Source organism: Sphaerodactylus townsendi, unplaced genomic scaffold (assembly GCF_021028975.2).
Source record: "Sphaerodactylus townsendi isolate TG3544 unplaced genomic scaffold, MPM_Stown_v2.3 scaffold_19, whole genome shotgun sequence".
Lineage (NCBI taxonomy): Eukaryota > Metazoa > Chordata > Lepidosauria > Squamata > Sphaerodactylidae > Sphaerodactylus > Sphaerodactylus townsendi.
The window spans coordinates 1,807,895-1,821,821 of NW_025950352.1; the positions used below are offsets into that span (position 1 = coordinate 1,807,895).

A 13,927-nucleotide genomic window follows, 5' to 3' on the forward strand; every position below is an offset into this window, starting at 1 on the left:
AGCAGCACTTCTAGGAACTGCACATATTCTACGCAAATACCCCTAATATCCTAGGTCCTTGGGAAGGACTCGATATTCAGAGATGAATTCCAGACACTTGTGCTGTGTTGTTATGTGTATAATAACAACAACAACAACAACAACAATAATAATAATAATGCCTAAACTTGGACAGAACATCAGTCCACATGCTGCAGAAAGCAGCACTTCTAGGAACTGCACATATTCTATGCAAATACCTCTAATATTCTAGGTCCTTGGGAAGGACTCGATATTCAGAGATGAATTCCAGACACTTGTGCTGTGCTGTAATGTGTATAATAATAATAATAATAGCAGCAACAAAATAAGAAAGTAAACCTACCTGTATGGAGTACATAATTATTTTAAAGCAATGGACAGCAAATTCATTGGGGTCCCACAGTTTGTGATGATCTAAATGTCTGTTGAAACAAAATCGTACTATGATCAACCAGTTGCAATCAATTAGCTTCATTTTTTAAAAAAATAAAGTGCCCAGGCAAAGTCTCTGCAGGCAACACACAAGACTGAAGGAACAGCCATTTCCCTTTTTGCAGGAGTTAGGCAGAGTCACTGAAGACTCGCAGGGATGCCAACTCTGGGCAGCGAAATTCCTGGAGATTTGGAGGTGAAGCCTGGGGGAGGGTCAGGGCTTTGGGAAGGCCAGGGGAGGGACCCCAACAGGATAGAGTCCCACAGAGGCCACCAGCCTTTTCTCCAGGGAAAGTGATGGCTGTTATCTGGAGATATATTTCAATTCCAGAATATCTGGAATTGATAATAAAACTGCAAGGATTGTCATGCCCTTATATAAAGCCGTGGTGCGACCGCACTTGGAGTACTGTGTCCAGTTCTGGTCGCCACATCTCAAAAAGGATATGGAAGAGATAGAAAAAGTGCAGAGAAGGGCAACGGGGATGATTGAGGGACTGGAGCACCTTCCTTATGAGGAGAGGCTGCAGCGTTTGGGGCTCTTTAGTTTGGAGAGGAGACGTCTGAGGGGGGATAGGATTGAAGTCTATACAATTATGCATGGGGTAGAAAATGTGGACAGAGAGACATTTTTCTCTCTTTCTCACAATACTAGAACCAGGGGGCATTCATTGAAAATGCTGGGGGGAAGAATTAGGACTAATAAAAGGAAACACTTCTTCACGCAACATGTGATTGGTGTTTGGAATATGCTGCCACAGGAGGTGGTGATGGCCACTCACCTGAATAGCTTTAAAGGGGGCTTGGACAGATTTATGGAGGAGAAGTCAATCTATGGCTACCAATCTTGATCCTCTTTGATCTGAGATTGCAAATGCCTTAACAGTCCAGGTGCTCGGGAGCAACAGCCGCTTTCACATCCTACATGTGAACTCCCAAAGGCACCTGGTGGGCCACTGCGAGTAGCAGAGAGCTGGACTAGATGGACTCTGGTCTGATCCAGCTGGCTTGTTCTTATGTTCTTATGTTCTTATCTCCAGGCCATACCAGAGGGACGGGGGAGAGGGATGCTTCTCACAGTGCCGACGCTCAACGGCGAACTGCACTTATCCTGTGGCCCTGGTGAAGGGTGCACAATTATGATACGTGCTGCTTTTCTCCACGGAACCACCAAGAGATTACAGCATTTGAAAAGGGGAAAGTCACATATGCACTCAAGCGCCCTTTGCAACGGACGTGACACAGGGACGTGCTTTCTCCTTGGGCACCGTGCAGGAGTACGGAATGTAATCATTACGAGAGAAATTGGGGAGTCTCTTGCTGTTCTTCTATCACCTTCTCCATAACAATGTGACCTTCCCATTCCAGGTGAGGCTGGGCTGCAGGTCCCCCCGTCCCAGTCCACGCTCTGTCCACCGTACCCCAGAATTCCACACTTTCCATCAAGATTCTTTTCTGGATTGCAAATGCTGGCAGTTGCGTAGCAATGCAGAAAATCACTGTCACCTGGAGAAAGACCTAAAATGTTCCAGCGACCATCCTAAAACCAGTCCGGGGAGAGTTCTGCCTGCCAGTCTGAAGGCATTCCCTGCCCCAGGGCAGCTCCTGCGCGAGAGGCCCCCAACTTACGCAAAAACTGGCTTGACAGCATTGTTCATGTTCCCGTAGGTCGCCCGCGCCAGCAGTTCTCTGAAGCAGTTCTCCGCCAGCAAAGCAGGGTTCTCCTCTTTATCGCCCCCTGTTGGCGAGGAGGGCGGGTCGATCCGGCTGGAACAAGCACATATTGTGAAAAGGCACTCCTGGGCTTGGCCCAGAAACCAGACCTCAATACTTTCCCATCCCTCTAGCCCAGACCTGGGCATTATACGGCCCGCGGGCCACATCTGGCCCGCCGGATGACCCTGACTGGCCCCCCTGCCGTGCTGGGGAGCGAGGCGTCTTTGAAAGCCCCGCAGAAGCCGGTTGCCTTGGCTGCCGGCTTCTGCGGGGCTTTCAAAAGCGCCTCGCCCCTCTGCCTTTTGGCCAGGCCCTCCACAATATTTTCTGTTTCTTATGCGGCCCCATGAAAAAAATAATTGCCCACTCCTGCTCTAGCCATTTATTCCCCACTCTCTCGTCCCAATCACTGTCAATGAGCTGCAAGGCAACATCAGAAAATCGGGGTGGGTGGGGGCAGAGAGAGAGGGGGGGGGAGAGAGAGGTACCTGTCAGCATCTTCAGTCTTCTGCATGTTATACAGCAGCGATGGAACAATCTTGTCCATGTGCTGAGGCTCCCATATGGTTGCTCTGAGCTCGTCGTTTACGGTTTTGCGAACCACCCCCTGGATGCCCCGGATTCCAGCAATCCGGATCCTGGCAGGGAAAGCAGTGACATTCTCAGAAGAGGAAAGAACAGAGCAGCAGAAGGCCTGGGGGTTTGCTTTGCCGACAGGCGGCAGGGCCGGCGACATCAACTACCGGGGATGGCTGGGGGGGCGGAGGGGAGACGCCCTTCCTTCATCCTGCTGACGAACAGCTCAAGAAATCCCTTTTGCACAATGTAACGTGAGAGTAACAGAAAGTTTTCCTCAATTCTGGAGGGCCAGCGATTGGATCGCAAAGCCCTGACGCTGCCCCCTTCCACTAGTATCCAAGAGCTTACTCACATACGGAGAGACTCTGTGCCCAAAGGCCTCAACCATGAGGGCTCAAACACAGCTCATTGCTTGCATGGCATTTTTTTCAGTCCTGGAGATGGTCAGGAGTAATACTAAAAAATCTGAGGCCAGCCCAGCCTAGGAAACATGGACTGTATATATAGTGACACAAGGCAATGAACTAATTGGTACATGCAATTAGTTTGAGCATAAAGTCAATAGATAATTCATACACCGTTCATAAAGATTATTCATAAAGATATATTGTGATTATGCTCTAAGTAATATTCAACTGGATATAAACTGGATATATGTTCTATGATATATTGTGATTATGTTCTAAGTAATATTCAACTGGATATGAACTGGATATATGTTCTATGATATATTGTGATTATGTTCTAAGTAATATTAAACTGGATATAAACTGGATATATGTTCTATGATATATTGTGATTATGTTCTAAGTAATATTCAACTGGATATAAAGGTAATAACAAAGCATACAACAAGGGCACTTAGGCAACCTAAGAAACGTAACGGGACTGTACTTAGTAACAAATTCTCAAAAGCATTGTATAAGATGTCATAAACATTGTACATAAGGCAAGAAACCTGTAACATTCATATTGCGTTCCAATCAATTGAAAGAGTCAGTATCACCAATATTCAATGAGTAAACTATATTAAAACGAATTGTGGTAGTAGACAGCAGCAGCTCCATATGCTTTTGAGAATTTGTTACTAAGTACAGTCCCGTTACGTTTCTTAGGTTACTTATGTGCCCTCATTGTATGTTTTGTTATTACCTTTATATCCAGTTGAATATTACTTAGAACATAATCACAATATATCTTTATGAATAATCTTTATGAACGGTGTATGAATTATCTATTGACTTTATGCTCAAACTAATTGCATATATACCAATTAGTTCATTGCCTTGTGTCACTATATATACAGTCCTTGTTTCCTAGGCTGGGCTGGCCTCAGATTTTTTAGTATTGGTTTGACTGTATATATTTGCTGATCTGTTTAAGATGGTCAGGAGTAAGCAGGTTTGAAAGAAACCCAGAAGATGTTCCCTTTTACCATTTTTTTTTTAAAAGCTCAGGTGTGCAAATACCAAAAGGGAGCTCGGTGAGCCGGTGAAGCCACAGAAAGGTTACAACAACAGCTGGCATTCTGACTGGTCCCCGGTTAGGTAGAGGCTGCCTTCAATAAGCACTTTTTGAAAGCAGGCAAGTGGAAACAGGAATGCACACAAGGCAGCTTCAGCCAAGCTCAGAAAAGGTCACTTTCCTTTGGCAAGTAAAAATTAGCTCCAGTGATTAGCCAGGACAGCTTCTACAGGCAAGAGGAGAGCCGCCCCATTCAGGCTCTCAATGGACCACAAACGACTAACACTGGCCTATGCAGACTGACAGGCGCGTTCACATTGCTGTGGGCTTTCACGGGAGATGGCAGGTCTTGTCATTGTTTCCTCCGGAGCGAGGCCTGACGCCTGCAGACAAGACCCACGAACGTGGACAGGCAAAATGTGAAGGGAAGGCGGTGTTGTGGTTTTGTTACTAGAGGTGGCCTCTAGAGGCAGCTCCTCTTCAGGAAAACCTGGAAAGTACCGGCCCTTCCCCAGCGCCAACGGACGTGCGCTGCCACTTACTCGTTCTGTATCTCCAGGTCGTCGTGGCAGGAATGGCACATGGCACTGAAGCGAGAGACAAAGAAGTCGTAGCGGCGGTGGTAGGAAGGCGTATCTTCCTCAATGTTTGCAAACTTGACAAACTGCAAAGGAAGTCGGGGCGGGGGGTGGGGGTGTGGGGGGACAGAATGCAGCCAGGTCAGCAAAAGGGTTGTCTGTGTAGCATTTCCAGCCCTCCAAAATGCCTCTTTCACCAGGGAGGGTTAAAAATTACTCTGAAAGATGTCATTTTTTTCTTTTGTTTTAAATTAGCAATATCCATAGCTTCGCAGATTGCAGAGTAGAGTAGCAGCTACTCGGAGGACTGGTCTACCTGCCATTCAGAAGCACTGAGTAGACCTGGCCTCTACCATTACTTTCAAGAAGATTTCTTTTTTAAAGCCAAAAAAAAAGAAGAAAATACACATGTGTGCAGGATCGCCAGGGTGAACAAACTTTATCTATTTTTGACATGGAAATGCCCACTGGACGAGCTGCAAGCAGAATGAACTGCTGGGAAGATTCTTAAAATGGCCACAGTGGCCCGGAGGCCCCCAAACAGGTAAGAAAATGGCAGGCGCTACTATAACAAAAAGGCAGGTCTTGCTGATAATGGCTCAAGGCACTATAAATGCTCTCTTATCCAAGGTCAATGTTTCACAGTACACAGAATAATGGTTTTGATGATGGCGGCGCTGAAAAAAAATTCTTTAATGCTTTCAGAGAATCAGAAGGACAGGCGGAGAACTAGGCAGGCACTAGGGCCGTGGTGGTGAACCTATGGCACTCCAGATGTTCATGGACTACAACTGGCCACGCTGGCAGGGGCTAGTTTTAAATTTCTGGGCTTGACCTGGGGCGTACAGACTGCCGCGGTGGTTAAGAAGGCCCAGCAAAGACTGTACTATCTGAGACTTTTAAGGAAACAACAACTGAATGGAAAACTCCTGGTGTCCTTTTTACCGGCTGTGCTATAGAGGAGGTCTTAACCTACTGCCTCTGTGTATGGTTCTCCAGTTGCACAGTGGCAGATAGGGAGGCGCTCCAAAGGATGATCACTACTGCACAGAGGATTATCAGCTGCCCTTTCCCCTCCTTGGAAGAACTCTATAATTCCCGAAGCCTAAAGAAAGCCCAAAATATTCTGAGGGACCCGTCTCATCCAGTACACTCTCTTTTTGAACTGTTACCATCTGGCAGACGATACAGGTCTATCAAAACTAGGACAAAGAGGCTTAGAGACAGCTTCTACTCTAGAGATGTGGCTATGCTGAACTCCGTGGCTTCGTGTTGATGTGTTTGGGGCTGTGTAGGGATGGGTGGAGGAAGGGGAAAGTGAGGATGGGGTATGAGTCTGGAATTGTGTGCATCGAGGAATGCTGCTGTACATTTCGTTGTGCGTGCACAATGACAATAAAATGCTTATACTTATGATGGGAACTGTAGTCCATGAACATCTGGAGGGCCATAGGTTCGCCACCACTGCACTGGGAGCACAGGAAGGAGTGGCAGATTAATTCAGAAATCTCCTGAGATATTTTGATGTGACAGAGCATAGCTCTGGTTTTAATGGTTTTATTTTTGAATTGTTTTTTTATTTTATTTTATTATGTACATGGGTCCTTATGAAGGCAGGGTATAAATGTTGGAAAACCAAATAAAGAACAATTTCCAAGCCAGCTGTACCGAAAGATCCCTCTTCCTCCCTGTACCAAAATGTTCTCCTGACTGCGCCTTCATGTGCTTAAAGGCCTGAAGTTTACCACATCCAGAAGAGTTCACTGGAAATCTCCCTAACAACTCAGAATGCTCTAAAAATTATAACTCTCAGCAGCAGCTTCATTTCTAAGAAGGTCACGGCAAATTCCTAAGTCTGTTCAGTGAGGGCAACAAGAAAACATGAGGCTCGCTTGTGGCATCATCAGCACAACACTGGGCTGAAATTCTAGAATTGCATGTATTATTCACACCTCAGGGATTATAAGGGTCAGAAAGTTTAAAGGAGACATCTTGAATGACCAGAGCTTCATGTCTGCCACCCAATGGAAGAATCCAGGCTACATTACACCATCAGACGAGCGAATCTGAACTGGGCGGCACGGGATTCTCACCCTTAGGGCCCCACAGAAGCACTCGGAAACTTTGCCACCTGATCACATGGACAGTTGTAAATTGCTGGCGGCCTGTTCTCTGCCCCAAGCATGACTCTGTCTTCCTGAAGTCCCCCTGACAGAATACTAAACAGATTTCAGGCTGCCACAGAATCGAACAGGGAGGCCAAAGGATCCACTCACCGAATTGGTCCCCAGCACTTGCAGTCTGGGCTCTCCAGACTCTAGCAGCTTAGCTACCATGTGGAGGAAGCTCTCTACAAATGGCTTGATGCTCTGAGAATGGCACGCCATCAGGAGCTGGTCCAAGGCTTCCATGGCAATGAAGACATACCTGAGAGCAAGTGAAAAGCAGGCAGAAACAAAGAGCCTCATTAAGAACATCAGGAGAGCTGTGCTGGATCAGACCAAGGGTCCATCCATCCATCCATCTTTCCATCATCCATCCATTCATCCATCTATCCATCCATCCATCCATCCATCTATCCATCATCCATCTATCATCCATCTATCATCCATCTTCTATCTTCTCTCTTTCCATCTATCCATCCATCCATTTATTTATTTATTTATTTATTAGATTTTAAACCGCCCATCCCCGAAGGGCTCTGGGCGGCGTACAGCAGGCCTGCAACAACAATACATAATAACATTACACACAGCAGGCTTAAAACAACATTTTACACATAAAAACTAGGGTAATTTAAAACAATTTACAAATCTATAACCATAAAATGCAGCAGCAGCAATAATATATGGCGCCCGATCCCAAGGCCGGGAGGGGACAGCACTGATTAGATAGCATATCAGGCGTGCCAATGATGGCACGCAACGCAAGGGCATCCTAGAGGGTCCTTCATCTAGTCCTTCATCCCATCTCACACCTTCTCTAGGGGTCCAACAAGAGGGCACAGAGGCTGAGAGGACATCAGAAGAGCCCCACTAGATGAAACAAGCGATCCATCTAGACTGGCATCCAGTCTTACACAGTGGCCAGTTGGCCTCTGGAGGGCCAACAACAGGGCACAGAGGTTGAGGCCTTCATATGAACATCAGAAGAGTCCTGCTGAATCAGACCAGTGGTCCATCTTTCTAGTCTCACACAGTGGCCAACCAGGTCCCCATCAAAGCAGGCAAAGAAACACCCAAATGGTAATAACCGTCTCAATCGTTTTCTCTGTCTGGGTTGTACACATGTGCCTTTTGGTGGCATGCCTTTTGGGGCATACATGTGCCCCACCTACCTCACAAGGTGTCTGCTGTAGGAAGAGGAAGGAAAAGGAGTTTGTGAGCCTCCATGAGTCTCCTTACCCAACAAAAAGGCAGGGCATAAAACCAAACTCCTCCTCCTCTTCTTCTGTTCTCCTAGCAACTGGTAGGAGCTCTTTTCTTTTCTCCATATTATAATTGAGGGCCAAGCATCATTCCTCTGGCCCCAAAAAGCACTTGTAACACAACCTGGCTGATCCCCAATTATCCCATTTCATAAACACAGCATGTATGTAGGGAAAGCAGTAAATGCACGTTTCAGAATTCAGTGAGACAAGCCAGGGCTATATTTGTTTGTTTGTTTACTTAATTTATACTCTGCCAGTTTACAAAATTGTCACTGCCAGGGAGACTCTCTTTCGCCACACACTTTTCCTCAATCCCCAAGCCAGAACGGATGCCTCCAGTTCTGCAAGGCTAAAGCATAAGCATAAACATAAGCATAAGCATTTTATTGTCATTGTGCACGCACAATGAAATTTACAGCAGCATTCCTCGATGAACACAATTTCAGACTCATACATCATCCTCACTTTCTCCTTCCTCCACCCATCCCTACACAGCCCCAAATACATCAATATGAAGCAGAGGAGTTTAGCATAGCCACAGCTCTATAGTAGAAGCTGTCTCTAAGCCTCTTTGTCCTAGTTCATGAGGAACAAATGTGGAAGCGGGCACAAGAACAGCGTGTCCTTACCCATAGCGGTGCCTGATGACGTCCCTGCTCAGCTTCTCGGCTAAATAAGCCCCAATTCGATCCAGCTTCTCAGGGGCAGAGACGGCATAGAAGGTCAGCTTCTCCATATCTGCTTTGACGAGGCCGTCCTAAGCAGACGAGAATCCCAGAAAACAACGTTTACATCCCACTGCAGAAATCAGGACCCCGTCTCTGTCAGAATCTGCCTCCACATCCAAGGGTCTTGAGGGGAAGCAGACTGCGTGGGGCTCGGCCTTTTATTTTAAGACACTGAGGCCCCTTCCGCACACACAAAATAATGCGTTTTCAAACCACTTTCACAACTGTTTCCAAGTGGATTGTGCCATTCCGCACAGCTTCAAAGAGCACTGAAAGCGGTTTGAAAGTGCATTATTCTGCATGTGCGGAATGAGCCTGACTGAGCGTGATTGATTACTGTCCTAGCCACAGCACAAAGAACGAGCAATGCCCAGGTCACTGGACGGGATGCTGTTGCAATCCGTTTTCTTGACATTCCTGCTTAGAAAATGACTGCAGTGGCTCCGTATCCAACAATATTTGGATCCAGCTGAAGGAAATGTAAAGTTTTACATACACAAAAATTGAAATTAACTGTGCACTGCTGGCTGAAACTCAATATCCTGTTTCCCTGAATATAGGACATCCCCTGAAAATAAGACGTAGTAGAGGTTTTGCTGAAGTGCGAAATATAAGGCATCCCCCAAAAGTAAGACTTAGCAAAGTTTTTGTTTGGAAGCGTGCCCAACGAACAGAACACAGAAAAATAAGACGTCCCCTGAAAATAAGACATAGCGCATCTTTGGGAGCAAAAATTAATATAAGACACTGTCTTATTTTCGGGGAAACACGGTAGTTGTGCCTCTGTCACTTCCTGGCATCCAGGGGACAAGGGACAGAGAAAGACGTGACACCTGTTCGTCAGCAGCCACCAGCACTGGCAGTCTTCAAGCGGTGGCTGGGCAAAGACTGGTCAGGGACGCTCTAGGCCAGGGTTGTCCAACTCATTTCTTATGAGGGCCAGGTATGATACAAATGTGACTTGGCCGGGCCTGGCTTGGGAGGTGAGTCCCCAGCCCGGACTGGCAGAGGAAGGGGGTGCTACCTTGGCTTGAGAGGGCTTGTCAGGCGCACGAGCCAGCTGAGGCAACCCACCCCCGTCTTGCTTCTGATCCGGCAAGCGTGGCCAGATTTGGAGCAAGGAGGGGTTGCTCCAGCTGGCTCGTGGGCCTGACAAGCCCTCTTCAAGGGCTGGATCTGTCCCCACGGCCACATGTTCGACACCCTTGCTCTAGGTCAGGGGTCTTCAAACTATGGCCCTCCAGATGTTCATAGACTACAATTCCCATGAGCCCTACCACTTGGCCATGCTGGCAGGGGCTGATGGGAATTGTAGTCCATGAACATCTGGAGGGCCATAGTTTGAAGACCCTTGTTTCTAGGTTGAAATCATGTTTTCAGATGTTCAGATTACTCTATCAGCCCCTACCAGCATGGCCAATTGGCCATGCTGACAGAGGCTGATGGGAATTGTAGTTCCTGAACATCTGGAGAGCCGCAGGTTCCCTACCCCTGCTCTAGGCTTACCCTGCATTGAGCAGAAGGTTGGATTAGATCAGGGGTCTGCAACCTGAGGCTCTCCAGATGTTCGTGGACTACAGTTCCCATCAGCCCCTGCCAATTGGCCATGCTGGCAGGGGCTGATGGGAATTTCAGTGCACGAACATCTGGAGAGCTGCAGGTTGCAGAACCCTGGATTAGATAGTCTATCTGAGGCCCCTTCCAACTCTGTGAGGCTACGATGCACTAGGTGGGGCATTGAGCCAAGTGTTGTAGTGGTTAGAGTTCCGACCACTCCAGTCATGCCCAGGTTCAAGCCCAGGGTAAGCAATGACGTGCACCGAATGACCCGAGGCCGGCCACGCCCTGCTTCCCCATGTATTTGCCAGGGTAAAATACGGGAGCAAAGCACCTCAGAAGCTCCACTGAATGCAGACCGCTGGTTGAGCCCACGAGTGCTCCCACACTACAGGCTGCTGATAGGGGCTATCTTGCCGGCTGCAGAGCAAGCTTTCCTTAGCTCTCTCCTCCCCAGATACTGAGGACCTTAACATTGGACTGGTGGGCTGCAGAGGTCTGGATTCAACCCACCAGTTCTGAAAAAATCTAGAATCAGCAATGTGAGCAAGCTCTTGAGGTCTCAAAAACAACAACAGCAGCAGCAGCAGCACCTCCTCCTCCTCCTCCTCCTCCTCCTCTTTTCCCTTCTCACTAGTCTTTCTCTTCTTATCTATTCCTTTTTTTATCTCCCTTGTTTTTAAATAACAAGAAGAAGCTCCACTGAATCCCTTGGAGGAAAGACTAAAAATGCGATCAGACAAAAAAGTTCCACCATGACAAGGTTTCCAGGCTGGTGCAGACGCATCCACAGGTGCTTACTTTGGGATCTTCGGGGAATATGTTATCCACCAGGCGCTTGTAACGAGGCCGCAAGGCAGCACAGCAGCAGCAGACTCCTGCAAAAATAGATGCGATGAGAACCCAACTCTTGGGGGAGTAGGCTTCGCTGCAAAGGGGAAACTCCGTTTAAAACAACAACAACACCTTTTGCAAAACGGCAAATGCGCAAGCATTAAGTGCAGTACTGCCCAGTGGTGGGATCCAAAAGTTTTAGTAACAGGTTCCCATGGTGGTGGGATTCAAACTGTGGAATAGCGCCAATGGGGCTGGGTGGGGCACGACAGGGGCGGGGCATTGCTGGGCAGGGCTGTGGCAAGGACGCAGCCGCTGCACCAGTCCTTGGGCGGGAAACGAATGCACGCAGGCGCAGGCTGCCACGCACGCCGGTGCACCTCCTGCTAGATTGCTTCAAGTTCTGCGTGCTACTGCTGAGAGGAGGGGCGTCACTAAGGCAAAAACCACGTGGCAAAATCACCCATTAGTAGCCCCCTCTCGGCACACACAAATCATTGGTAACCTACGCTCGGGAACCTGTGAGAACCTGCTGGATCCCACCTCTGGTACTGCCTGTCCGTCTATCTGTCTTACATACATGGCAAGTTTATGTCATCAGTGTTTCTTTCTCCTTCTTTTTTTGAAGGAAAAGAGGCAGTATCCGGATTCATGAGATCATCTGTCACAGTAGAGAACCCTTCCTGGCCCTAGTTGCCTACCACAACATGCACACTCCTCAGTGGAAGAGAACACTGAAGCCGGTTTCAGATCACAATACACAGGCACATCTCACAAGCAAGCTCCTATTGCTTGCGTTGGAGAACATGATGCAGCCTTAAACCCACAGGTACCCGGGCAAACACTTCCACATTTAGTACCTTACTCCTCCCACCCACCCACCCACTTCAGAATGCATCCATGCAATGGTGATGTCCATCAGCACAGAGAATCAAGCCGCCATACAGATACCTGCAGGTATCTGAGGCCGGCCTACAGGAAGACAAACTTGGGAACAGAGTTTATTTATTTATTGTTTCGATTTATAGACCGCCCTATCCCCTGGGGGCTCTGGGCGGTATACAACATTCATAAATACAATTAATTAAATCGATAACAATAATAAGATACTAAAATCCATTAAAACTACTTAAAACAGCGGTTAATGTCACAACAGGTGCCCTAATCCAATTCAATTAAGATCACCCCAGTAAAAATAAGGAGGGGGCCAGGTTCCTCTCTGGGAGGATAATAAGGTGGTAAAGTGCATCAGATGGTATGTGCAAAAAGGCAGCAGGGGAGGAAGGAGAGGGGGAGGGGAAGGGGGCGCCTCTCAGCGACTGGACACTCCAAAGGCCCGGCGGAACAACTCGGTCTTACAGGCCCTGCGGAATTCACCAAGGTCCCGCAGGGCCCGGACAGCTGGAGGAAGAGTGTTCCACCAGGCTGGGGCCAGGGCCGTAAAGGTCCTGGCCCGTGTGGAGGCCAGCCGCATCATCGAGGGGCCAGGAACCACCAGCAAATTGGCCTCTGCTGATCGCAGAGGCCGAGTAGGGGCATATGGGGTAAAGCGGTCTCTCAGGTACGAGGGTCCTAGGCCGCGTAAGGTCTTAAAGGTTAAAACCCACACCTTGAAGATGATTCGGAATTCCACTGGGAGCCAATGCAGCTGGCGCAACACAGGTTGAATATGATCACAGAAGGCGCCCCCTGTGAGCAAACGCGCCGCTGCATGTTGGACCAGGTTCAGTTTCCGAATCAGGCGCAAGGGAAGGCCCGCGTAGAGCGAGTTACAATAGTCAAGCCTGGAGGTGACCGTTGCATGTATCACAGTGGCCAGGTCTGCCTGAGAGAGGAAGGGGGCCAGCCGCCGGGCCTGCCGGAGATGGAAAAACGCAGTCCGGGTTACAAGGGCCACCTGGGTCTCCATTGAAAGAGACGAATCCAGGTGGACCCCCAGACTGCGGACAGAGGGGGCCGGCGCCAAAATGGTCCCCTCCCACTCCGGCGGCTGGAAAACCCCCGCCTCCCCCCTGCGGCCAAGCCAAAGGATCTCCATCTTCGATGGATTCAGTTTCAGCCTGCTCTGCTGTAACCAACCAGCAACCGCCTCCAAACAATGCTGTAGAGCTGCAGGGGCCGTGACAGCTCCCCCCTCCATCAACAGAATGAGCTGAGTGTCATCAGCGTACTAGTGACAAATCAGCCCAAAGCTCCGTACCAGCTGAGCAAGTGGTCGCATATAGATGTTAAATAATAGTGGGGACAGCAGCGCTCCCTGAGGCACCCCGCATTGAAGTGGGCACCTCCGGGAGGCTTGATCCCCACACCACACTTGCTGGCAACGGTCCCAGAGAAACGAGGCAATCCATTGAAGGACAGTGCCCCGTATCCCGGAAACGGCCAGGCGGTGGGTCAAAAGGTCGTGATCGACCATATCAAACGCTGCGGTAAGATCTAACAAAACCAGCAGCGCCGATCCGCCTTGGTCAAGCTGCACACGGAGCGTATCTGTGACGGCGACGAGAACCGTCTCCGTCCCGTGCCCAGCACGGAAGCCGGACTGGAAGGGGTCAAAGGCCGATGCGTCATCCAGGAAGCCCTGAAGC

General features: G+C 48.7%; 1 protein-coding gene across 6 annotated transcripts in view; it reads right to left on the bottom strand.

Moving 5' to 3' along the window:
- LOC125425090 (protein EFR3 homolog A-like) overlaps positions 1-13,927 on the bottom strand; it is a 51,691-nt gene that overhangs the window by 19,664 nt on the left and 18,100 nt on the right. For all 6 annotated transcript variants that reach the window (XM_048482590.1, XM_048482591.1, XM_048482592.1 and 3 more), the window contains 7 exons: positions 11,307-11,383; positions 8,850-8,977; positions 7,067-7,217; positions 4,755-4,876; positions 2,658-2,807; positions 2,083-2,220; positions 365-443 (listed from right to left, as the gene is read on the bottom strand). In XM_048482590.1, coding sequence (XP_048338547.1) covers positions 365-443; positions 2,083-2,220; positions 2,658-2,807; positions 4,755-4,876; positions 7,067-7,217; positions 8,850-8,977; positions 11,307-11,383 — 845 coding nt within the window. The remainder of the gene's footprint in view (positions 1-364; positions 444-2,082; positions 2,221-2,657; positions 2,808-4,754; positions 4,877-7,066; positions 7,218-8,849; positions 8,978-11,306; positions 11,384-13,927) is intronic.